General features: G+C 54.9%; 3 protein-coding genes across 7 annotated transcripts; all 3 read left to right on the top strand.

Annotated features, from left to right (window-relative positions):
• Positions 1-322: 322 nt before the first annotated feature.
• On the top strand, positions 323-3,161 carry C1QA (complement C1q A chain). 2 transcript variants are annotated; one of them, XM_036256754.1, is made up of 3 exons: positions 323-459; positions 1,259-1,427; positions 2,411-3,161. In XM_036256754.1, exons 2-3 carry the CDS (start codon positions 1,265-1,267, stop codon positions 2,983-2,985), a joined length of 738 nt encoding a protein of 245 aa, XP_036112647.1. In that variant the 5' UTR covers positions 323-459; positions 1,259-1,264; the 3' UTR covers positions 2,986-3,161. The 2 variants fall into 2 exon arrangements, with proteins under 2 accessions (XP_036112647.1, XP_036112648.1); XM_036256755.1 differs by lacking the exon at positions 323-459 and adding an exon at positions 602-607.
• Positions 3,162-6,587: 3,426 nt separating this feature from the next.
• Positions 6,588-11,383, top strand: C1QC (complement C1q C chain). 4 transcript variants are annotated; one of them, XM_036256697.1, is made up of 3 exons: positions 6,588-6,732; positions 7,033-7,214; positions 10,584-11,383. In XM_036256697.1, exons 2-3 carry the CDS (start codon positions 7,034-7,036, stop codon positions 11,138-11,140), a joined length of 738 nt encoding a protein of 245 aa, XP_036112590.1. In that variant the 5' UTR covers positions 6,588-6,732; position 7,033; the 3' UTR covers positions 11,141-11,383. The 4 variants fall into 4 exon arrangements, with proteins under 4 accessions (XP_036112590.1, XP_036112588.1, XP_036112589.1 ...); XM_036256695.1 differs by having other exon boundaries at positions 7,021-7,214; XM_036256696.1 differs by having other exon boundaries at positions 6,588-6,755.
• Positions 11,384-15,693: 4,310 nt separating this feature from the next.
• C1QB (complement C1q B chain) lies at positions 15,694-21,839 on the top strand. The gene is made up of 3 exons (XM_036256921.1): positions 15,694-15,769; positions 19,718-19,918; positions 21,108-21,839. The coding sequence occupies exons 2-3, from the start codon at positions 19,741-19,743 to the stop codon at positions 21,686-21,688; spliced, it is 759 nt and encodes a 252-aa protein (XP_036112814.1). The 5' UTR covers positions 15,694-15,769; positions 19,718-19,740; the 3' UTR covers positions 21,689-21,839.
• The last annotated feature ends 942 nt before the right edge of the window (positions 21,840-22,781 follow it).

The following is a 22,781-nucleotide window of genomic DNA, read 5'->3' as shown; positions in this document are numbered from 1 at the left end:
ACTGCACTGTTCTCCTTCCATTGTGCTTTTCTGCATTTACAAGCTTTTAAAAATAAATACATACTGTTGCTTTCAAATCCTAAAACACTCTTCCAAGTTACTGATTTTAAAAAAGGTTCCTTCCGCCATGATGTTCTGTACTTCCCTGGTTCTACCAACCCCGCCTAGGACGCCCTCCACAGCCCCCGCCCTGCAGACTCCCGCCCCTGTCCCTGCCCCCCACCAGCTGTGGCTTGGGGTGGGATGTGCAATGTTCCGGTCTTGCTGAGGTCTGCTCAAAAGGTCCCTGGCCAGCCTCTCGCCTCTGGGGCAATGCCTGGGGCAGGTCCGGAGGAGGACAAGGGGAAGTGGGAAGGGATGTGAAACTTGGCCCCTGGCCGGCGCTGTCCTGCTGGGTGTCCCACAGAGGTCCCTGGGTGGACAGCAGGAGCGTCCAGTTGAGTTGACCACCCGAGGCAGGTGAGGCGGCGCCGGAGAGGGAGGGGCTGTGAGGTGCAGACGCGGGGAGCAGGCCTAGGAGCTGCGCGCAGGCTGGCAGGAGGGAGCACGTCCAGCTGCTCTGTGCCCGGACAGAGTTGGGTGGGGCACTGGTTCAGGACCCAGAATCGTGAGTGGGGGGACCTTAGCTCCCTGGACTTGGGGAGAGTGGAAGGTGGTGACACAGACCCACTAGCTCTAACCAGAGTTTCTGGGTCCTGATCCCCCAAAACATAAGAAGCCGGAAGGTTCAGAGCCCAGTGGAGAGGTCCCCTGGAGGGGGCAGTGGGTGACCCCTGAAAGGGGACGAGTAGAGAGGGGAGTGGGTGGGCGTGTTGTGTCAGGCGTCTGTGAATCCCGGGTGTGAGCACAGCTCTGCCATCTGGGTGAGGGCGTGTTAATTAAAGAAGGAGCAGGCTCTTGATAAATATTTGTTCAATGGAATTGATCATCTGTAGGAGTATATGAGCGTGTGTGTCTAGGTGAGTGAGGGATGGAGTCTATCTGGGTGTCAGTGTATGTGTCCAGCAGTGTTTGTGTGTCTGCGTGTGTGACTGTGCGGGTGTGTTCTGTTCCATGTGCGTATCTGTGTGAGTTTGTGGTTCTGTGTAAAGGTTTAGGTTCCCTGGAGCTGGAGGGAAGGAAGTCCCTCGAGCAGGGAGGTGTGCATTGGTGGGGAGGGTGTATGTAGATCACTGTGGGGAGGGGGTTCAAGTGTGTGAGTTGGGTGGGCATGAGTGTGTGATGTCCAGCCTACCCAGGCCCTGCTGTGTCTCTGCAGGGCACCATGGAAGGCCCATGGTTCTGGCTGGTGGTTGGTGTGCTGGCCCTGTCCTTGGCCTCTACAGTGACCCAGAATGTGTGCCAAGCACCGCCTGGGAGGGACGGGGTTGCAGGAAAACCTGGCCGACCTGGACGGCCAGGCCTCAAGGGGGAGCAAGGGGAGCCAGGTGAGTACCTCCCTCTGGACCCCAGTCCCTCATCTCTTTACCGATCTGGGCTCCAGGGTGGAGGCTTGGGGGTGGCACCAAAAAGCAGTGGTCCACCTGGGCCCCCATATAAAGTCCCTCCAGTTTGAACTTGGTCCTGGGGTCCGAGGGGGGCGTAACCTTCTCCCTGGACCCTGTCCCCAGACCCCCAGGTCCTCTTTCTTGCTGCAATAAATAAGAATGACCCTGAAGCAGTCAGTGCCCAGTCCTCGGTCACTGTTCAGTTACCAGGATCATCACTGCCCTAGGTTTCAGACTCAGAAGCCCTTGCCCTGCTGTGTGGTCCTCTCTGAGACTCGGTTTCCTCATCTGTAAAACAGAGAATTAACCACACCCAGCACATAGAGAGGGATCAATTAATAGCAACTATCCTTTTTGCTTCTTTCCACCTACCCTCCCCCCAACTCTGTCCCTGCTCCCTCTTCCCAGCCCTTTCAGGTTTCAGAAACTCTCAAATTCCAGGCAAAGCCTGGGGCTGAAGGAAAAGAGAGGACATAACCAGATGGGAAAGGAAAGTCTCATGTAATCCCCAAGCCTCCCAGGCCACAGCAGACCAGAAAGATCTGCAGAGATGTTTCTAACAATTCACACTGAGGCACCCTGCATGGGGTCCTCGAAACTGAAGAGGTCCGGGTCAGTGGCCTGGCGGGGTGTGGAGTGCAGGGCCATGGGCAGAAGCACAGTGGAGAAGCTAGTGTCCCGCTTTTCACAGACTCTGACACTTTCCCAAGTGCCTGTTTACCCTCTCTCCATTTTATAGATAAAGAAGCTGAGGCTCAGAGAGGTTGAGATACTTGCCCAAGGTCACAGAGCCAGCCAAAACCAGTCTTAAAGGCCCAGGCACTCCCCTACCCACTAGCCCACAGCATTTCAGCGTCCCAGCCGTCCCCTGAGGATGGGCAGACACTAGACTCTCACTCCCTATCTGGTCTTCCTCCCCACAGGGGCCCCTGGCATCCGGACAGGCATCCGAGGTCTCAAAGGAGACCAAGGGGACCCTGGGCCCCCTGGGAGCCCTGGCAAAATGGGCTACCCAGGACCTAGCGGACCCATGGGCCCCCCTGGCAGCCCAGGGTTGAAGGGCGCCAAGGGCAACCCGGGAAACATCAATGACCAGTCGCGGCCGGCCTTCTCGGCCGTGAGGCGGAACCCGCCGATGGGCGGCAACGTGGTCATCTTCGACGCGATCATCACCAACGAGGAAGGCCGCTACCAGAGCCACACGGGCCGGTTCGTCTGCGATGTGCCGGGCTTCTACTACTTCACTTTCCAGGTGGTGTCCAAGTGGGACATCTGCCTGTCCATCGTGTCCTCCAAGAGGGGCCAGCCCCCGCATTCCTTGGGCTTCTGTGACAGCAACAGCAAGGGGACCTTCCAGGTGGTGTCTGGGGGCACAGTGCTCCAGCTCCAGAATGGAGACCAGGTCTGGATCGAAAAAGACCCCGTTAAGGGCCGCATTTACCAGGGTCCCGAGGTGGACAGTGTCTTCAGTGGCTTCCTCATCTTCCCGTCCACCTGAACCGGGGCAGCCCCTTCCCACGCTGGCCTCATCTGCTTCCTACTCGGTGCCCCAGGCCCGCTCGCTCCGTGTCTCTGGTGCCGCGCTCTGCTCTGTGAAGTGCGAATGCTGCTGTTTTAGCTGAAGGGAGGGCATTTCTTCGAACTCTTCCTGGAATAAATACCTGTGTCCGTGTCTGCTGGCGTGTGGTTCAGTGGCTCCCTGGGCGCTGGGAGGGAGGCATGGGAATGACGGTGGTTCGGGGTTTACAGGGCAGGCCCCTGTTTCGTGTTTTACAACATGTGTTTGCCATGTCCTGGGAGCCTCGTCAGCCTGGATTCAAACCCTGGGGACACCGTTTACTCGTTGTCCAATTGTGTGCATGTTATATAGACTTCAGTGGACCTCAGGTTCCTAGTCTGTAAAGTGGGAATAATCATAGCACCTACCTCAAAGCATTGTTGGGAGGGTTAAATGACTTAATACATGAAAACTGCAGGACAGTACCTGATCCATCGTAAGGGCTATATAAGTTTGAGCTATTTTTACATTTTGTATCATCTTTATAGTCAAGCTCTGAAGTGGATATTATGACCTTATTTTACAGATAATAAAACTGAGGCTGGGAGTTGGGGCACCCACAGCCCAGGTCAATGTTCAAGGGGAGGAGCTGGGATGTGACTTCGAGTCTTACTAGTGCCCAAGCCTGTGTGTTTAACTACTACCTGCGTCAGCCTTCACAGCCACACACCTGACAAATGACGGTGCATTCCAACCCCGAACCAGAAAGGGGCAGGGCTCAGAGAGAGGGAGCTGTTGGCCCAAGGACATCCAGCAAGTCCTTCCCAAAGGCCGTGTCCTGAGGTCAGCCCTGGGCTTCAACCCCGGCAGGTGTGGAGGTGGGAGTGCAGCCTGCTGGGCAGCCCTGGACTGTGGGTCTGGAGCGTTAGTGGCTCATTCCCAGGACTCACTTGGCCAGTGCGGGAGCTGCTCAGAAGCAGGAAGCCCCAGTATGTCCTCTGTATGTGAGGAAAATAAGGAGACCAGAAGTTCAGTCCTAAAAATGTCCAGTGCCCTGTGCTGCATGCATGCGCACACACACACACACACACGCACCAACACACACCATTCATGCACACCTCCTCTAGATGCACATGGACCCACATTCCCGGACCAAGACTTGTCCACTCCTCCCTGAAACATGGGCAAGTATCCCCTCCCTCAGCACACACTCACTTTCTTAGACACACCCGTGCACCCCCCAGGACACCCATGTGAGTTATGTCTTCAAACTCACAGATATACCCGGGGATACACATGCCATCGTACCCACGCAGCTCTGCCTGACACCGAGTGTCCCTGTAAACCATCAGGAGTACTCTTACACACGCACACCTTGAGACAGGTGTCCCAGACACACCCCTGACATGCAAGTGTACACATCCTCCACTCCGTCCAACACACATGTGCATTAAACATGCTGTTTGCCCTGGCTGGTTTGGCTCAGCAGTTAGAGAGTTGGCTCAAGGACTGAAAAGGGTTGTGGGTTCGATTCCCAGTCAAGGGTACATGCCTAAATTGTGGGTTTGATCCCCGGCCCCAGTCAGAGTCGTGCGGGAGGCAATCAATCCATGTGTCTTGCTCACACTGATGTTTCTCTCTCTCTCTCTCTTTCTCCCTCCCTTCCATTCTATCTGAAAATCAATGGAAAAATATCCGCCGGGGAGGATTAACAAAAAGAAAAAAAAAATACCGATGTTTGCTGATACATTGACCTGCACACATGCTAACACCCCACAGGAGCCTCAGAGTTCTCACGTATACAATCCCCCAGTCCTGCGCCTGACGTACAGTCAAGACCCTCTCCTGGGGCTGCCTGCCAACAGCCTTTGGGAGTCAGGAAGAAGAAAGTGACCTCTCTGTAGCCCCTGGACCGTGCTGACTCTGCATGATCCCCAGCCTCCACTGGGTCCCTGCTCTGCCCCAGCAGTTACCCTGCCCCCCCCCTCACACACACACACGACACACCCACCCATGGACTGGGAATAGAATCAGGTCTCTGAGCACCTATGTGTGCTAGACATTTCATAGCCATTGATGCATTTCATCCCAGCAAAATCGATGAGGACACTGAGGTTCAAAGACGGGAGACATTGGCTCAAAGTCACTGCCGGAAAGTGGCAGGGCCTAGAATAGAACCAGCTCTGCCTGGCCCCAAAGTGGAGGGCTTCCTCCATTGCAGTGGGACCCAAAGAAAATGTCAGCGGTGGAGCTCCATATGTGGCCGGAGAGACCAGGCTACAGAAATAGTGGTTGCAGGCTGCTCCTTATCCTAAATTCCACTCATGCCACCCACTTCTGGGGAAGCAAATCATTGCCCCCTCTGGAAGGAAGGAACCCAGCTGGACCAGGTGGGCAGGGCAGGGAAGGGCTGAGCACGGGCCGAGGCTGCCATCTGCTGGACAAACCAGACCCAGGCGCAAACGAGGTGAAGATGGGATCTCAGGTGCCATCCGTCCATTCCCACCCCGCCCCCAACCCTGCCCCAGACTCTCTCCTCCCACACTCTGCAGCCCCGTGACAGAGCATGGAGGCCCAGATGGGGAGACTGAGGCCCCGAGCAGGGGCAGGGCTCTGAACTCCTGCTCATGCCCAGCACAGGGCTATATATCTATCCCACAGAGTCCTCGCCACTGCCCGGCATGGGAGCTACTGGAATCCCCCATTATGGAGGAGGCACCGACGCTGAGTGACAGGTGGCAGGAGGGGGTGAGGGATACCTCCCTCCTCCCTGGAATCTGTGTGGGGGCCTCTCTCAGCTCTGCCAGCCCCTCCAACTGGCCACAATAGGCTCCAAGACCAAACACAGGGGTGGGTGCTGGGGATGGAGGCGAGGGAGGCGGTGCTGGCAGGGAAGGGGAGGTCGTCGGGCCCCGGCAAAGGAAGAGGTGCCAACATGCAGAGCCCTGGCCTTCCCCACCACCCAGAATTCACTGGGGCACTGAGGCCTGGGTGGGGTCAGTGGTTTGCCGAAGGCCTCAGGGAAGGAGGGGGGCAGAGCTGGACGGAGCCCCGAGGCTGCTGACTCTGGAGCCAGAGGAGTCTGTCCAACACAGCAGGCTGCCCGCCCATTCTGGCTGTCCACCCCTAACCATGATATGAAAGGGGGTATATAGAAGTTTCTAGAATAAGGCCTGCTACTTGACAAGTGCATATGAGGCTTGTTTCTGGGGACAGCTAAGCAGGGAGGTCAGAGCAAGGCTTTGGATGCCAAGAAGCCACCCACTCCGTGACTTTGGGCTTTAACCTCCCTGTGCCTCGGTTTCCTTGTCTGTAAAGGGGGATAACTTCCTCCCAGGGGGCTGTGGAGCAGCTGAGTCTCAGGCCCAGTAAGTGCCCAGAAATGGGGATGGACATTAGCGGGGCTGAACTTGACTCTAGGGGAAGTCTGCCCAGGAGGCGTGTGTTTACAGACACACAGACACGCACACACCGTTCACCAGATCCGGACCGTGGACATTTCCTCATTTCGGACACTCATGACCCAGCGGTGGTGGTCAGCCTGGCTCAGCACGCGAAACAAAGTATTGAGTCAGGAAGCACATGGGAAAGGGGATGTGAGACTGGGGGGAGGGGCAGGAGGCGGCCGCCCAGTCTGCTCCAGCCCTCCTTGCTCTGTCCACTCTGACACGGTGTCCTCTTGCCCGGGAGAGGGGAAGCAGATCGAAGGGCATTTCAGTGACCAGACCAGAAACCTCCCACCCCCAGGTGAGACCAAGACCCCTGTCCAGGTGAGAGGAAATGCCAGTTATTTTCGCCACCACCTTCCTGAGACATAGCCCCAGGGACAGCCTGATTTGTGAGAGGAAGGGGGATCCCCATCCTCGCTGAGCCCAAAGGAGTGACCCCTGTCCACCCGTCGTGCAGTCCCAAGGCCTGAAGGGCCCAGGGGAGGGAGCAGGTTCCTAAGGGTGGGGAGGGATGAGCCCTGGGGAGTAAGAGGGTGAGGAGGGGCAGTGAGGGGCTGGGTGGGCCAACTCAGCTTTCGCCATCCAGCTCCTTCCCCAGGATGGACAGGAGCCCCAGCTTCCGGCCCCCCGTTGGACTAAACCTGCTGCTGCTCCTTCTGGCACTGCTGCTTGGGGGCCAGGCCGCCACAGAGTTCTACGGGATCCCCGGGATACCAGGCCTGCCCGGGGCCCCGGGGAAGGATGGGTATGACGGACTGCAAGGGCCCAAGGGTGAACCAGGTGAGTTGGCTGGCCTGGTGGGAAGGGGTCACCTGGGGTCTAGGGACAGGGGATGGAGTGTCCATCTGGGGCTGACCTGGGGAAAGGAGGACAGCAACTTGCTAGCAAAGAGCGTGGTCCCTCCGGCCACACCTGCTCCCAGGGCAGAGTCCAGCTCTCACCGCAGGCCTAGCCCCTCTGTCCTCAGAGCCCAGGCCTCAGGCCCCCCCGGTGCCCCCCTCTAATAGCGGGGAGGGGAGATGTCACCTGCCCAGGCGGCAGGGAGGATCACAGGACACGATCCGTGGGGACATCTTTGGCAAAATCTAAAATGCTAGGCTACTGTTTTGTGACAACCCATCCACTCCTTGCCCTGCAACACGGACCTGTGGGGGAGGTGGGACCCACACAGTGGATGTATGCAGTGCACAGACGAGCAGGGTTCAAATCCCAGCCCCATCACTTCCCACCATGTGAACTTGTGCACGTTACTTACTTAACACGTGTGCCTCTGTTTCCTCGTCTGTAAAACGGGGAGATGGTAGCGCCTACTGCGCAGCGGCGCTATGATGACTAAGTTTACATATAAAACAGCACCGAACACATGGTAGGCATCGGATAAGTGTAGGCTATGGTTGTTACTGCTGTTGTTATCACTGTTTTCATGAGAAACCTGTGGTCCCTAGTTGGAGGGGTGGGGACAGGATCACAGCTACAGAACCTTCTATGGGAGATTCACGGGGAAGCTGCAGCATGAGCGAAGGGGGCTGAGGACATGAGTGGGCTGGTGTGGGTGAGGCTGGAGTCTTCGGTGCTTGGTTCGAAAGTATCTGGGAAGTGGCGCGTGTTGGAGGTGGTACACATGGGCTGGGGTGGGGTTGGGCAGAGGTGATGGAGAGGCAGAGGGTGGGGGTAGGGGCCAGCGGAGAGGAACGTCCTTAGGAATCTCCCCACTGTCATCTTCCCTCCTGGCGATGATGTGGACTTTTACCAACATTCCAGAAGGAAGTCTCCAGTTTGGGGTGAGCTGAATGAGGATCCCCATTTTTCAGGACCCTGTACTTCAAGCTGCCTCTGGCCATCTCCCTGCCCAGGGTGGCTGAGGGCTACTGATTTTTGAGCTACTACTTGTGCCAGGCACAGGTCCGAATGGGGCAGATTAAATTGTGAACTCTTCTGCCAATGAGAAAACAGGCCAAAATCCTTTGAAGAAGTGATTTACTCCCATTTGATAAATGTCAAAGCTGAGGTTCAGAGAGACTGAGTAACCTGCCTGAAGTCACACAGTAGAATCCTATTCAGCTCCAAAGGCCATTCCCTTCACCACTACCCTCCCCTGCCTCTCAGGCCCCCTCCCCACTGCTGAGTCCTACCCCTGCCCATCAGTTGCTGGAAGACCTCAGAGGCCGAGCCACGGCCCTGCTCAGCATCGCGGGCAGCGAATGCAGGGGCCTGACTTTACTGAGTGCTTCCGATGAAGTTCCCGGCATGCGCAGAGGCTCTTCCGCTGGCTCTGTGGGATCCATTCCACGTGCCCTTATCTCCACTGGGCAAAAGCGGCTCAGGAGGGGAGGTCTCCTGCCCAGGGTCACACAGCCTGAAGCCTATGTCTGCTGGGTCCCAATCCCCAACTCCTCACCCTGGGACCTAGAAGGCTCACACGCCGTGTAGATCTGTCACAGACGCCCACTCCCTAGGGAGTCAGAGGAGGACGCGGCCCTGAGGGCAGGCAAGGGCGCTCAGACAGGGCTTCCTGGAAGAAGAGACCGATGGCGGGCCCTAAAAGATGAGTATGGTTTGGACAAGGAGAGAAAAATCTCAGAGGCATCGATAATTAGGACAGTAACAAGAATCAGACTTTCTGACTGCAACTCAGCCAGACTTGACTTTGAGTCCTAACTTCGCCTCGTACCAGCTGCATGGCCTTGGTCGTCTCTGGCCTCAATTTCCTCATCTTCAGCATGAGGGAAGTTGAACCAGGCAAGCTGCCATCAGGGCTGAAGTGGCTGAGTGGGGCTGGGGGAGCTGGAAGGAGCCCCTCCAAGGGGCAGCTTCTCCTTGGCTCCATCCAGTGGTTCCCATGTACTACGCTGGCTGAGGAATAGACACAGGTTTTGCAGGGCTCTGAAACATAAGTGTTGAAGGCCCTCTTTAAGAAAAATAATATGGGCCCTGGCCGGTTTGGCTCAGCGGTTAGAGCATCGGCCTGCGGTCCGGAGAGACCCGGGTTCGGTTCCCGCTAAGGGCATGTACCTCAGTTGCAGTTTGCCCCCGACCCTGGTTGGTCATGCGGGTGGCAGCCACTCGATGTGTCCCTTTCACGTCGATGTTTCTCTCTCTCTCTCTCTCTCTCTCTCTCTCTCTCTCTCTTCCTCTCTCTCCCTCCTACTCTATCTGTGCAAAAAATGGAAAAATGTCCTCGGGTGAGGATAAAAAAAAAAAAAGAAAAATAATACGAAATTATTTTAATACATTTGATTGCAGGGAGGGAGTGTTATACAAATCTACACATGCTACCAAATTGTGTGAGAACTGTACACACACACATGAAGTGGAGCTCTGTGGGGTACACGAAGGTCGATGCCCGGTTTTGATGTTGTTCTTTAGATATGCACCATGCGCTACTGGGGAGAACTGGGTGAAGGGTCAAGGGCACATGACACCTTCTTCTCTCTCTCTCTCTCTCTCTCTCTCTCTCCCCTCTCTCTCGTTTTTTTTGTTTGTTTGTTTGTTTGTTTTTACAACTTCCTGTGAATCTACAAGTATTTTAACATAAAATATTGGGAAAACTATCAATATAAAACTAGGCCAAGGGCCTTGAAGGGGCCAATGCCAGCTAATGAGGCCTAAAACAATTTCGTGAGCTTCCCAGAAAATCTGCCTGTGACCAATCTTACTTTTGTCAAGAAAAACCAAGGCCCTAGACTTTTAAGTGAGGTCTGAATGTGTTCATGTTGGGTCTAAATAAAACGTGAAAAAAAACATTGCACAGGACCAGCAGGTCCCTGAGGCCGCATGCTGTCCGTGGGCTGACAGGCATGGCCTCTGACACGCTGAGATCTTGTCCTTGACACCTCCCGAGCTGGCTAGTCCTACCCTCTCCATCACAAATGTGGAAACGGAGGCCAAGAGACAGGTGCCTTAGCCAAGGTCAGGAGGCAGGTCTGGGGGGGGGGGCAGGGCTTGAGCGGGGACCTCCCTTCCCTCTGACCAGGTGATAAGCTGTTCTGTCCCCCTTACTCCCTGCACGCTGCTCCCAGGTGGACAGTAATCTGGGGAAAGGAGGTCTCAGAGACCAGACCCCAATGGTGTATCCCCTGGAGGACAGCCCCAGGTCCCTTTGCCCTGTCCCCTGCCCCATCACTTCCTTCCCACCTACTCTCTCCCCAGGAATCCCAGCTATTCCTGGGACACGAGGACCCAAGGGTCAGAAGGGAGAAGCTGGCACACCTGGCTATCCTGGGAAAAATGGCCCCATGGGAGCCTCTGGACTTCCGGGGGTTCCCGGATTCATCGGCCTCCCCGGGGAGCCAGGAGAGGAGGGCAGGTACAAGCAGAAGCACCAGTCCGTGTTCACAGTCACACGGCAGACCGTCCAGTACCCGGCATCGAACAGCCTGGTCAAGTTCAACACGGTCGTCACTAACCCGCAGGGGGACTATAACACCAGCACCGGCAAGTTCACCTGCAAAGTCCCCGGCCTCTACTACTTCGTCCACCACACGTCACAGACGGCCAACCTGTGTGTGCAGCTGTACCACAATGGCGTCCAGATGACCACCTTCTGTGACCACATGTCCAGCAGCAAGCAGGTCAGCTCAGGCGGTGTGCTGCTGCGGCTGCGGGAGGGCGCGCAGGTGTGGCTGGCCGTCAACGACTACAACGGCATGGTGGGCACCGAGGGCTCCGACAGCGTCTTCTCCGGCTTCCTGCTCTTCCCCGACTAGGGGAGCAGGCCTCTCCGGCCCCAGGCTACCCCACCTCCCTCAGCTTCCCTGCACGGACTTGCTGCGCCGCATCCTTGCTCCGGCCATTCTCCCCACCGCGTGGACTCCTCCTCCAGGAAGCCCACCCTGACACCCCCCCTGTGAGTTCTCTCCCTTCTCTGAGTTCCTACAGGAGTCACTGCTCTGACACTTAACCAACACCTCTAGTGCTACCACTCCTTTTTTCCAAGTCTTGGAAGACTCAGGGAGATACATAAATAAATGATTACATCAATAAATGCGCGTGGCTCCGATTCCTCATTGCCACCTTGAAGAAGCAGGTCTCTTCACCCTCAGCACTGCCCTTGCTGCAGCCGTCTGTGGGCTCTGGAATCACGCAGGGCATCCGGCTGGGGCTCAGCAAAGATTGGTGCCAGTGCTGAGTCACTCAGCATCATTCGGTCATTTGGGAGAGAGATGCTCAAGTGTGGCTGCAGGCTACAAGATGTCACCAAGGGGCCGTCTGCTGTCACTTGTTTGGGTGAGAGGCACTGCTGTCATTAAAGGCATCTACGCACAGGCAAACAGGAGTATGTCTGAATTCCCAGGCTTATGCTGACCTAAGCTGCATTTCAGGAGCACCTGCCACAGGAGGGGTTTGAGCCCAGGTGAGCCCAGCATAGCAAAGATCAGATGTGCAACGAATTTGTGCTAAATTAATGAGGGAACTTGGGTGAATGAGTGAATGAATGAATAAGTGGGTAAACGAGTGACTAAGAGAGTAAATAAATGAGCGACTAAAAACATCAGAATCGTTAACATTATCAAGCACTTACTATGCACCCGGCATGATGCGAACCAATCGACTAAATGATTTAATAGCCATCACCAAGCTCTGAGGTCAGCAGGAACGGGCCAGAGAGAGAGAGTGAGAATCTGTCTTGCGGACGTCTGACAGATTTCGGGAGCCCCCAAGGGGTCATCTAAAATCACCACTGCCTACAGGCTGTCGGGGCTTCCCTGGGAGGTCCCCGATGGCCAGGCCCCGCCGCCAGGAGCCTCACTGGAGGAGCAGGAGGCCGTCAGCTGCCTCAGTTCCACTGTAGTGACCGTGAGAAGGGACTGGCTGTTCAGGTCGGAAGAAATAAAAAGTTTCACTTTCCTGTGCAGGCTGCAGACCTGGCTTGGAGCTCAGTGAGACCCCCTCAGGTCTGTGACAACCTGCCCCGGCCTGCCTGCGATCTCAGCTTGGTCCCACTGGCCCCATGAGCTCACGGAGGCACTGGTCAACTGAAGTGAGCTTTTATTTTTACCTTCACCCGAGGACTTTTTTTTTTTTTGCATTTATCTTCAGATAGAGCAGGAGGAAGAGAGGGGGGAAGAGACAGAGAGAAACATCAATGTAGGAGAGACACATCGACTGGCTGCCACCCACACAACCCCAACCGGGGCCAGGAACAAACTGCAACCAAGGTACGTGCCCTTAGCGGAAACCGAACCCGGGTCTCTCCAGTCTGCAGGCTGGTGCTCCAACCGCGGAGCCAAACCGGCCAGGGCTGAAGTGGGCTTAAGAGAAGTGGCTTGAGTCCAGCCCTACAACCAACCCCATCCACTCTCCCACCTTTGTTCCCAGGAGGGGCTATTTCTTGCCTCCATGCCTTTGCCTATGGTGTCCCCTCATCCTGCAGAACCCACTCCACTCATACAAATCCTCTGTCCACCTGGCACTACACACTCAACTCAGGATTCAATACAAAGATCACCTCCTCCATGAAGCCTTCCTTGATGCTCCCCTTTGTGTCTCCACAGTGCCCTCCACAGACTTGGACCATAAACTCATGACACTTTCAAGTCCAGGGTCCCAAACCTGGTGCTGCAACAAAATTACCTGCAGACTTATTTACAAAAAAAAAAACAAAAAAAAAAACAGATTTCGGCACCCAAGGCTTTTTTATAGAGGTTCAGGAGAGACAGGACTGTGGTGTGTGGGCGCTTTGCCAGGTGAAGCCAACAGACGTGGTCCACCAACTGGCTTGTGTGCATCTATCTGCTGAGAGATCTGCCTCCCCCGCTGAACGGGAAGCATCCTTGAGGGCAGGGCTGTTTTGACACATGCCTGCACGTAGTAGGGGCACGAAACATGAAGTTAGGGACAGATGAGGACACACCACAGATAGAGATCAGAGGCCAGGGCCCAGGAGGGTGCCTCTGGCAGGGACACAGCCGGGGTCACAAGGCCACTCTGTTCACAGCTCCCTCCGTCCACCACCGCACCGTCCACCCAGCGATGCCCCCAGCGATACATCTTTCTTCTCATTCCTCTTGTGTTTACAAAATCAATATGCCATCTGTGGAGGCCACAGTGTCGGGTCAGAAACCTGTACCTTGGCAACGACAATTTTAGTACCACCCAGGCCTGGGTCCCTTTGGGTCTATAGTTGGCTGAGTCCAGAGACCCTTTGGTTTCATCAAACTAAACTTTTCCGTTATTGTTTCCCTGTTCTCTGTCAGGACAGACAGGACTTTGAAAACGCCAGTTTGCTGGGCTGAGAGGAACCCAGGGGACTGTTTTTACAGAGGGCAAGAAAGGAGGGTATGGGAGTGGGACAGGAGCCAGAACGACACCCCAAGGTGTAAGGAATCCCTCACACCACAGGACGTTCGAGGGTGAAGAAAGAAGCCCCCTCTCTATCAGCGGTGCGAGTCAGCAATTCCCAGGGTACAGAGACGCTGGCTCTCCCTCAGGGGCCGAGGCCCAGAGACCCCTCGCTCTGGATCCCTAGTCAAGGCCTCCTCCTAACCCGGGCACGGCTCCTATGCCCCAGGCTCCAAGAATTGTCTTTTCATATAAATCATACTTTTCCCAGGTTCGCATTGTGCCCACAAAGGACTGGGCACTCAGCTGGGCTCCAGTTAGGCAGGGTTACCTCACTGGCCCCCACAGCAACCCCAGGAGGTGAGTGTCCATGCCCTCAATACATAGATGGGGAAACAGAGGTCAATAAATGTGCCTAAGGCCACGTTACCAGAAAAAGGCAGAGCTGGGATTCCAGAGGCCGATTCCAGAGCCATGACCTGACCTCCTCCCGGCTGCTTCTACCCTGGATTCAAGTCTAGCTTTTCCCATTGCCATCGACCACCAAAGAATTAGTGGCCAGGCCCAAGTGGCCTGAGGAACTCTCAGACGAACCCCTGGATCTGCAACCTACTAACCCCTATCTCCCTGCCCGGAATCTACCACCCAGGCCTGGGTCCCTTTGGATCTATAGTTGGCTGAGTTCAGAGACCCTTTGGTTTCATCAAACTACTCTTCTTCCTCCCTATCACCCTCTGCAGTTAACAAAGTCCATCACGCAGCGCCCACAAGCCCAGCGATTTCCTATCTCCAGGCACAGATGTCCAGACAGGCCCTCCTGACCTCGCTGGGCAGCCATCCCTGAGCGGGACGTCACACCGCCTGAGACAAAGCCTCAGAAGGGGGTGATATCTGGTGTCAGACGCCTGGCTCTGAGGCCTCTTGACGAGGTCTGGGCTCCAGCAGTCACTTCCTTTGTGACATTTATCACAGGACCAATGAACCCATGTATCACTGGATGCTTCACAACAGTGTCCCCCAGTAAAAGAGATGTTCAAGGGGGCAGGGACCAGGGCCGGTCTGTTTGTGGCTCTGCCTCCAGTCTCCCAGTGCGGGGCACCTACAGGCTCATGATGAATGTCTCCCCGCTGGGCCTCAGTTTCCCCCTATTAAACGAAGGGGTGGGCTGAGCGACCTCCAAGTCCCTCTCCAGCTCTAACTCGGTGTGATTCCAGGACCAATAAGCAACAGGCCCCTGCCTGTGCCTATTATTGTCATCAGCTCCAAGCCCTTCTGGAAGCAGGGGGGGTGGGGATAAATAAATAATGACCACATTTGAATTTTATTTTTTATTACGAGGTTCTATTCTGAGAACAGGGAAAGCGCAGGAGAGCAGAGTGAGAAGAAAGCAGGAGAGATGAGCCAGGAGAGGGAAGCCTGGGACATGGCGTGATAGTAACGAGTAACAGGCCTGCACGCTCCAGCTTACCCTCCTTTCTCCACTGTCCCGTCGGAGCCCCAGCGCCCGCGAGACCCACAGAGCAGGTACAATTGTGGTCTCACCCTGTTCCAGAGGAAACGGGGCTCCCTGGCTGAGGACGTTGAGCTGGTAGGTGGCAGAGCCAGGTTATGAATCAAGGTTTCTGACTCCAAATTCAGTGCCCAGGCACCAGGCTGGCCATGTTTCCGTTTCATTGAGGAACATCCCTTAGAAGGTCATGAGCTCAGAGGTCCTGGCACCGAGTCCCCAGCTGTGGTCGTTGTCCCTGGACAGCCCGTTCTCCCACAGCCGCTGAGCCGGCGAAACCCAACTCACCACCGGCCACCCCATTTACGGTAAGCCCCTCCAGATGACAGAAACAGGATCTGAAACTGCCTGCAGGCAGCAGGACAGGGTGAGAGTGGGGGCAACAAGGAGGAGGTGGCCTGCTGGGCCCGTGGGAGGGGGCCATCCGGGGAAGGCCCTTCCCGTCTCCAGGCGATGGAACTTCCGCTTTGGACTGAGAGCATCTGGCTCCGGCTCCTGGTCCCACTGCTGCCCAGCCAAACAGCATCACAGGACGCCAGGTTCCCAGGTGAGGATGGGGTGTGGGGTGTGGGGCCTGGGGGGACTGGCTGGCTGGACCCAGCAGGGTGGAGGGTGGTGATTCCCAAAGTGCAGACCTTGCATCCCCTGCCTCGGAGCCCCCTGGAGTATTTAACACCGATTCCTGCCTGGGCCCAGACCTCGGAATCCAACACTCTGCAGCTACCTAGGGCCTAGGTGACAGGGAGGCAGCCTAAAATGAGAGCCACCAGCATAAGGGCTTTGGTGTCACCAGGACTCAAGCTGAGTCCTGCGTCTGCCTCTTAAGTGCTGGTGATCTGAGGCAAGTCATGTAACCTCTCAGCTGAGACCCTTTCCAGGGATATCAGAACCTTTCAGGGGTCTTATGTGCCCTCACGGAGATCAAGATCACCCAGTGTTTGGCACACTACCTGGATCGAGATGTCAGAGGCACAGGGATATGGGAACCCAGGTCCCCCTCCGCCAGCCCGGCATTTCTCCAACACCTGCCTTCTCTTGTTTCCTGGCATTCCGCTGAGAAAACTCAGCGTGACTCTTTCAAAGGAATCATTTGACTTGCAGGTGGAGCTGTGGCTAGTTATTAGTTAGTACTGAGTGAGCTCAGTGTTTGCAGAGGAGGAGGTGGGGTCAAGCGCCACACCAGGGACCTTATTTTTTTTTTTTTTAGGTTCCATCTCATTTAATCCTCTGGCAGCCTTGTCAAATAGAAATTAAGTTTGCCAAAGAGGCTTAGAGAGGTTCTGGTTCTTGCTCGAGGTCATGCAGGGAGGTAACAGTAGAAGGGGGGAGGGGTCAAGGTCAATTTGGCCTGAGTCCAAGTTGGGGATAAAGGAACCGTTGGGTCTGGAAGCGATGGAAGGGCGGGCGATGCAGGAAAAGACCTGGGTAGGGGCGAGGTTGATGGTGGTGCTGACCGGAGAAGGCAGGGTGTAGTCAGACCGGATGAGTTTTAAGTCCACGTCCAAGTCTGTCTGAGATGCAGCAGCCCCTAGAATGAGCCGGAACCTAGATCTTCCCACGCCTCTACACCCCCTCCCACTCCCCCGAGAAACCTGAGTCTCATCAAAGGTCAGGACCCTGCTCCCCCTCCCCCACCTCACTGGTGGAAGCTCTCCACCCTGCGCTGCCTCTGCCTGAGATACCCCTGAGCCCCCCCAAAGGAACTGATCCTCTTTTCCTTTCCAAACATCTCCTATCATGTCCCCAAACTTGGGTGTTCTTCGATGATGCTGATGATTTTTAAAATAGCTAATATTCAGTAAGCATTTTCAACCTGCCAGACTCTGTTGTAAGCCCTAACTCGTCCGTCCTCCCACCAAGCCTATGAGGTAGAGATTAGCATTAGCCCCGTGTTGTAGGAGAAACTGGCCAGAGGGGAGACGTGAGCTGTCGAGGCCCTTAGCCCAGACGAGGCAGAGGCCTGCTTCGGACCCTGGCAGTTTGCTTTCTTTAGGACACTCCGGGCCTCTCAGACTGGTGGGGTTTGCCACCTGACAGAAACAGTACCAGCAACAAGAGCGCCCCTCCCTGGGCGCTGGCCCCGACCCAGCTTGGCCCTAAGTGCAGCCGGTGCATTAGCTCCCCCTGTCGGGCCGTCGGGCTCTGAAGCCCATGATTTCACCACCAAGTACAGCAGCCTCTTAAAGTGACATCCTGTAAGTGTTAAGATCCAATGGGCATGGGTTTGAATCCCTACCACACAGGCCTGTGTGACCTTGATAGAGGTTCTCGCTCTCTCTACCCCCCGTTTCCTCATCTGTAAAATGAGAAATCAAGGATGCTTTCTCAAGAGGCTATCGTAAGAACCAAATTCAATGAAATAATGGCACGTAAAGTGTTTGGCACAGAGCCTGGCACCTGCTAAGTGCCCAACGTGTGGATTATTGAAGTCGTCAAACTGTCATTTTGTAAAACCTCCAGCAAGAGTGAGAACTCTTGTTCATTCAAAGATAAGCAGAGCCCTCTGCTCTGCCATTTTAAGGGCAGGAAACAGCTCAGCCTCTGTGGGCTGAGGGGTAATGAGAAAAAGCTTCCTGGAGGAGAAAGGCTTTGACCCAAGACTTGAAGAATTTGGATCTGGACAAAGGTGGAGTGGGCTGCCTTAGTAAGTAATGAGCTGCCCATGACTGAGATGGTGCAAGTCCTGGATGGAAGAGCCCTTGGCAGAGATGTTATTGAGGAGACTTCATAACAGGTTAATGGTTCCCTGAAAAGTTCAACATAGAATTAACGGAAGACCCCAGGCAGTAACTCCAGTCATTCCATTCCTTGGTTGAATTAAAAAGAATTAAAAACAGGTATTCAAACAAATCCTTGTACGTCAGTGGTTCTCAACCTGTGGGTCGTGACCCCTCCGGGGTCAAATGACTCTTTCACAAGGGTTGCCTAAGATACAACAATAACACACTTACAGTTATGAAAATAATTTTATGGTTGGGGGTCACCACAACATGTGGAACTGTATTAAAGGGTCGCGGCATTAGGAAGGTTGAGAACCACTGTTGTACATGAATGTTCATAGCAGCACTATTCACCCATCAGTAATGAATGAATAGACAAATTGTAATCTGTCTATACAATGGAATAGTATTCAGCCATGAAAAGGGATAAAGTACCGATACGTACTACAACCTAAATGAACCTTAAAAACATTAGGCTGAATGAAATAAGCCAGGCACAAAAGGTCACATATTGGATCATTCCATTTATATTAAATATCCAGAAGAATAAATCCATGGAGTCAGAAAGCAGATGAGTGGTTGTCAGGGGCTGAGAAGGAAGTAACTGCAGAGATTACAGAGTTCTATTAGGGCTGATGAAAATGTTTGGGAATTAAAGAGAGGTGATTGTACAACATTGTGAATGTGCTAAATGCCTCTGAAATGTTCACTTTAACAGGATCGAATTTACGTTAGTGAATGTTAGCTCGATTGAAAAAATAATAACAAGCTAAGGATTGGACTAGATGACATTTAAGGTCATTTCAATGCTGTGGGGCACTGGCTGTGCTGACCAGCTCGAGACAGCCCAGGGCTGCCTCTAGTTCTCTGGGATTTGGAAGGGGCCAGCACCACCTTCTCACCAGGGCCCACAGCCTTTGGAGGGACCCAAGACTATCCACCAGAAAAGATGGGCTGGTATGCTGGCAGGGACATTGCTTTAGTGCCCAGCAGGCCTGGGTTCGAGTCCTGACTGCAGTCCTTCCTATGTGATCCCAAGCAAGGGTCTTGGCTACTCTGAGCTTCAGGCGGGTCCTCTCCCTGTTGGGCTGCTCTGAGGAGGTGAAGTGGCTCACTGAGGGAGTAGCATGGGCTCCCCGGATTCAGAAGCTCTAATGAATGAGAACACTTAGAATACAATCCAAACCCCACATACCACAGCTGCCAGGCCCTGGCCTCCTGTTGCTCTGCCCCCTCCCTCCCCTCTGGCCCCATGTCCCCCAGCTGGTCTTCAACATTCCAGGCTCTGTCCTGCCTCTGGGCCTCTGCCTCCACTGTCCTTTCCCCCTAGAACATTCTTGGCCCAGCCCTCTCTGAACCCTCAGTTCTCGGTCTAAACATCACTTCTCAGAGATACCTCCCTGTCTAGAAAATTTTCCAGGTGGGAGTACTCCCCTCACAAAGCCAGCCCCTCCCACCCCAGCTCAGTTCTCCTTCCGGCCACTTTCCGTTCTGTCCAGCGCTCAACACCGGCTCTAACTCTTTCTGTTCACGCGGAAGTTGACCAGTTTATCGTCTGTCTTCCCCTGGACTGTCAGCTCCGTGAAGGCAGGGGCCACACCGCTCTTGTTCACCACTGTATCCCCAGCACTCAGAGCAGGGTTTGGTGGACAGGACACACTCAGTGAACGCATGACTGACTGAATGCATGAATGCATGCATGAATGCATGAATGCATGAATAGCTGTGAGGACTCACCACAGCAGTAAACTACCACATCTTCTGTTCCCTCGCAGGAAGCAGCTGAGACAGTGTGGTGATGAAGACCCTGAGGGGCAGCCTCCTGGCGCTGCTGCTGCTGCTCCTGGGTCCACTAGATGTCTCCCAGGCCCAGACCAGCTGCACTGGGCACCCGGCCATCCCTGGAATCCCAGGCATTCCTGGGGTACCAGGCGCTGACGGCAAACCTGGGACCCCAGGGACAAAGGGAGAGAAAGGTGCTGTGTACTTTGGGGACACACTGGTGTCACTGTCTGAGGCCCCACCTCTTGCCTCCCAAATCACAGTTGCCCACCATAGAGATTGTAAACGCACTTACGAATCCATCAGCTGGCTGAGCCCTCCCAATAACTTTGCAAGGAGGGAATTCTGACTCCCATTTCACAGATGGGAAAACCGGTGTCCAGAAAGGCTACTGACCTGCCCAAAGGAGCCCAGTAAATGAGGCCGAGACCAGATCATGGATCTCTTACTTCTAAATCCAGGTGGAGAGAGGGCACCCCCGCAGTCACACGGTCCGGGGTTACCTCCGGGAGAAGTGGCTTCACCTCTCTGAATTGCTGTTTCCTTACCTGTAAAATGTGGACAATGATACTTTTGTGGGGTTGTCTCACAGGGTTCGAATGAGATTTCCTGCCATAAAGACCACCCCCCTTTGAAATCTGGTTCATTTTTTCATTTACCCATAGCCAACCACTCTCCCCAAATAATCTCATTTCATCCTCATAAGCCCACAAAATCTCATCATCCCCATTTTACAGATGAGGAAGCTGAGCCTTGAAGAATCTGACTCACTCAAGGGGACACAACTAATCACAGCAGACGTGATGTGAGAAGCACATCTGTCTGTGCCCCGAATCCACGTCCTCAGCCACTAAACTCTGCCACTCTCCTGGGAAAGAGGTGTTCTTTTGTGTTGTGCCAAACCAAGGGCAGTGGCTGCTTGGAGTGGCGGAGAGGGAGGAATCTAAGGCCCACTTCCAAGTTCAGCCAGAAGGACTGGCGTGACTGATGAGGGGTGTCAGCCGTGGGGGAGGGAATGCAGTGGGACAGCGTGTGTGCCAAGAATCCATTATCCAGCCTCCAGGCTTAAGCTCCAACAAGGGTGCTGAACAAGCTAGTGAGGAGGGACGGCGCAGCACCTTCCTGAGGGAGACCCTGCTCCCGCCCCGTGGGTGTCAGTCCCCACTGTGGCCAACCGCGTCACAGACTCGGAACGCTGGGGTGGAAGGGGATGCAGAGGTCCCCTGCCCAACTCCCTCTCTCTTACAGGTGGGAGGCTAAGGCCCGGAGAGGGGCAGGGGCCTGTCCTAGGGCACTCAGCGAGGCTCCCTGCCTCTCAGCCCAGGCTCCTTTCTTTGGTTCTGGGTGATCTCAGCCTCATTTCTTTTGTCTCTACTTTTCCAGGGCTGCCAGGGCTAGCTGGAGACCACGGCGAGTTTGGAGAGAAGGGGGATCCAGGGACTCCCGGCAAGCCAGGAAAAGTCGGTCCCAAGGGCCCCGTGGGCCCCAAAGGCACCCCAGGGCCCCCCGGAGCCCCTGGCCCCAAGGGTGAATCGGGAGACTACAAGGCCACGCAGAAAATCGCCTTCTCTGCCACGCGAACTATCAATATTCCCCTGCGGAAGGACCAGGTGATCCGCTTCGACCACGTGATCACCAACGCGAACAACAACTACGAATCCCGCAGTGGCAAGTTCACCTGCAGGGTGCCCGGCCTCTACTACTTCACCTACCACGCCAGCTCGCGAGGGAACCTGTGCGTGAACCTCATGCGGGGCAGGGACCGTGACAGCACGCGGAAGGTGGTCACCTTCTGCGACTACGTCCAGAGCACCTTCCAGGTCACCACAGGCGGCATCGTGCTCAAGCTGGAACAGGGGGAGAACGTCTTCCTGCAGGCCACTGAGAAGAACTCCCTGCTGGGCATAGAAGGTGCCAACAGCATCTTCTCTGGGTTCCTGCTCTTCCCGAACCCAGAGGTATGACCTGTGGGGCTGATTCATACCCCTCCCCACCCCGTCGCCCACCAGCAGCGCTCACTTCACCCCCACATCACCCCTGCCCAGCCTCCATGGATGTTGCTGAATGAATGAGTAAATAAACTCCTCATGGCCAAGGGCCAGTGGTCTAATTCAACTCTGTGTCCCAGCACCTGGTACATAGTAGGTGCTGAGAAATGCTGCTTGAATGCTAGTTGAATGAATGAATGAATGACCTCTGACAATAGAAACTCTATCTAATTGGAGGTGACTGGAGAGCCAGACTCTGTGTCCAGCGCTGTGACAGCCACACAGTGGGAGATGGGGAGGGGACACTGTCTATTGAGCACCTAGTATGCTCTAAGCACTGAGCTGGACACTTTCCTCATTCTCTCGTTAATCCTCACACTCATCCTTGGAGACATGTTGCATCATGCCCACTTTACAGAGGACAAAACTGAGGATTGGAGGGATGAAGAGATTGTCCTCAATCCCACAGCAGGGCTGGGATTCAAGGGCAGGTCTGCCTACTGATGGCCCAAGACCTCGTTCAAGGCAGCATGTCTAGGTCAGCCTCTCAAGGGGTTTTCTGTTTATAATGTCACATATCCCCACTCAATGGATCAAGGGACACTCCTCCACTGTCTTAACTGACCTTGGAGCCAAGACTCTTTCCCTTTTGATTCTCCCCATGTGCTTCCCCTCCCGATATCTTCACAAGCTCAGCCATCCAATTAGAACAAATGTCACTGCCCTGCTCAATAACCTTCAGTGGCTCCCCACTGCCAGCTGGATCAAGTCCCAGCCCATGACAATGGCCTTCAAGACTCTCTACGGGTTGGCCTTCCAGTCTCATTCCCCCTCTCCGGGACAAGAATGTGTCCACTCCGGCCCACCTGAGCCCTTTGTCTTCTAGGTGCGTCCATGTGTCCTGCCTCAGTGCCCTCACTCTCACCGTTCCCCTTCCACTCGGCCTTTCTAACCATCCTTAAGAAGCTCATTCAAGCCCTGGTCGATTGGCTCTGCGGTTAGAGCGGGGGCCTGTGGACAAGAGAGTCCCGGGTTCAATTCCCGCTGAGGGCAAGTACATTGGTTGCAG

This window comes from Molossus molossus, unplaced genomic scaffold (genome assembly GCF_014108415.1).
Source record: "Molossus molossus isolate mMolMol1 unplaced genomic scaffold, mMolMol1.p scaffold_m16_p_12, whole genome shotgun sequence".
In the NCBI taxonomy this organism is placed as follows: domain Eukaryota; kingdom Metazoa; phylum Chordata; class Mammalia; order Chiroptera; family Molossidae; genus Molossus; species Molossus molossus.
The sequence above is the reverse complement of the archived record's forward strand: the minus strand, read 5'-3'. Positions and strand labels throughout refer to the sequence as shown.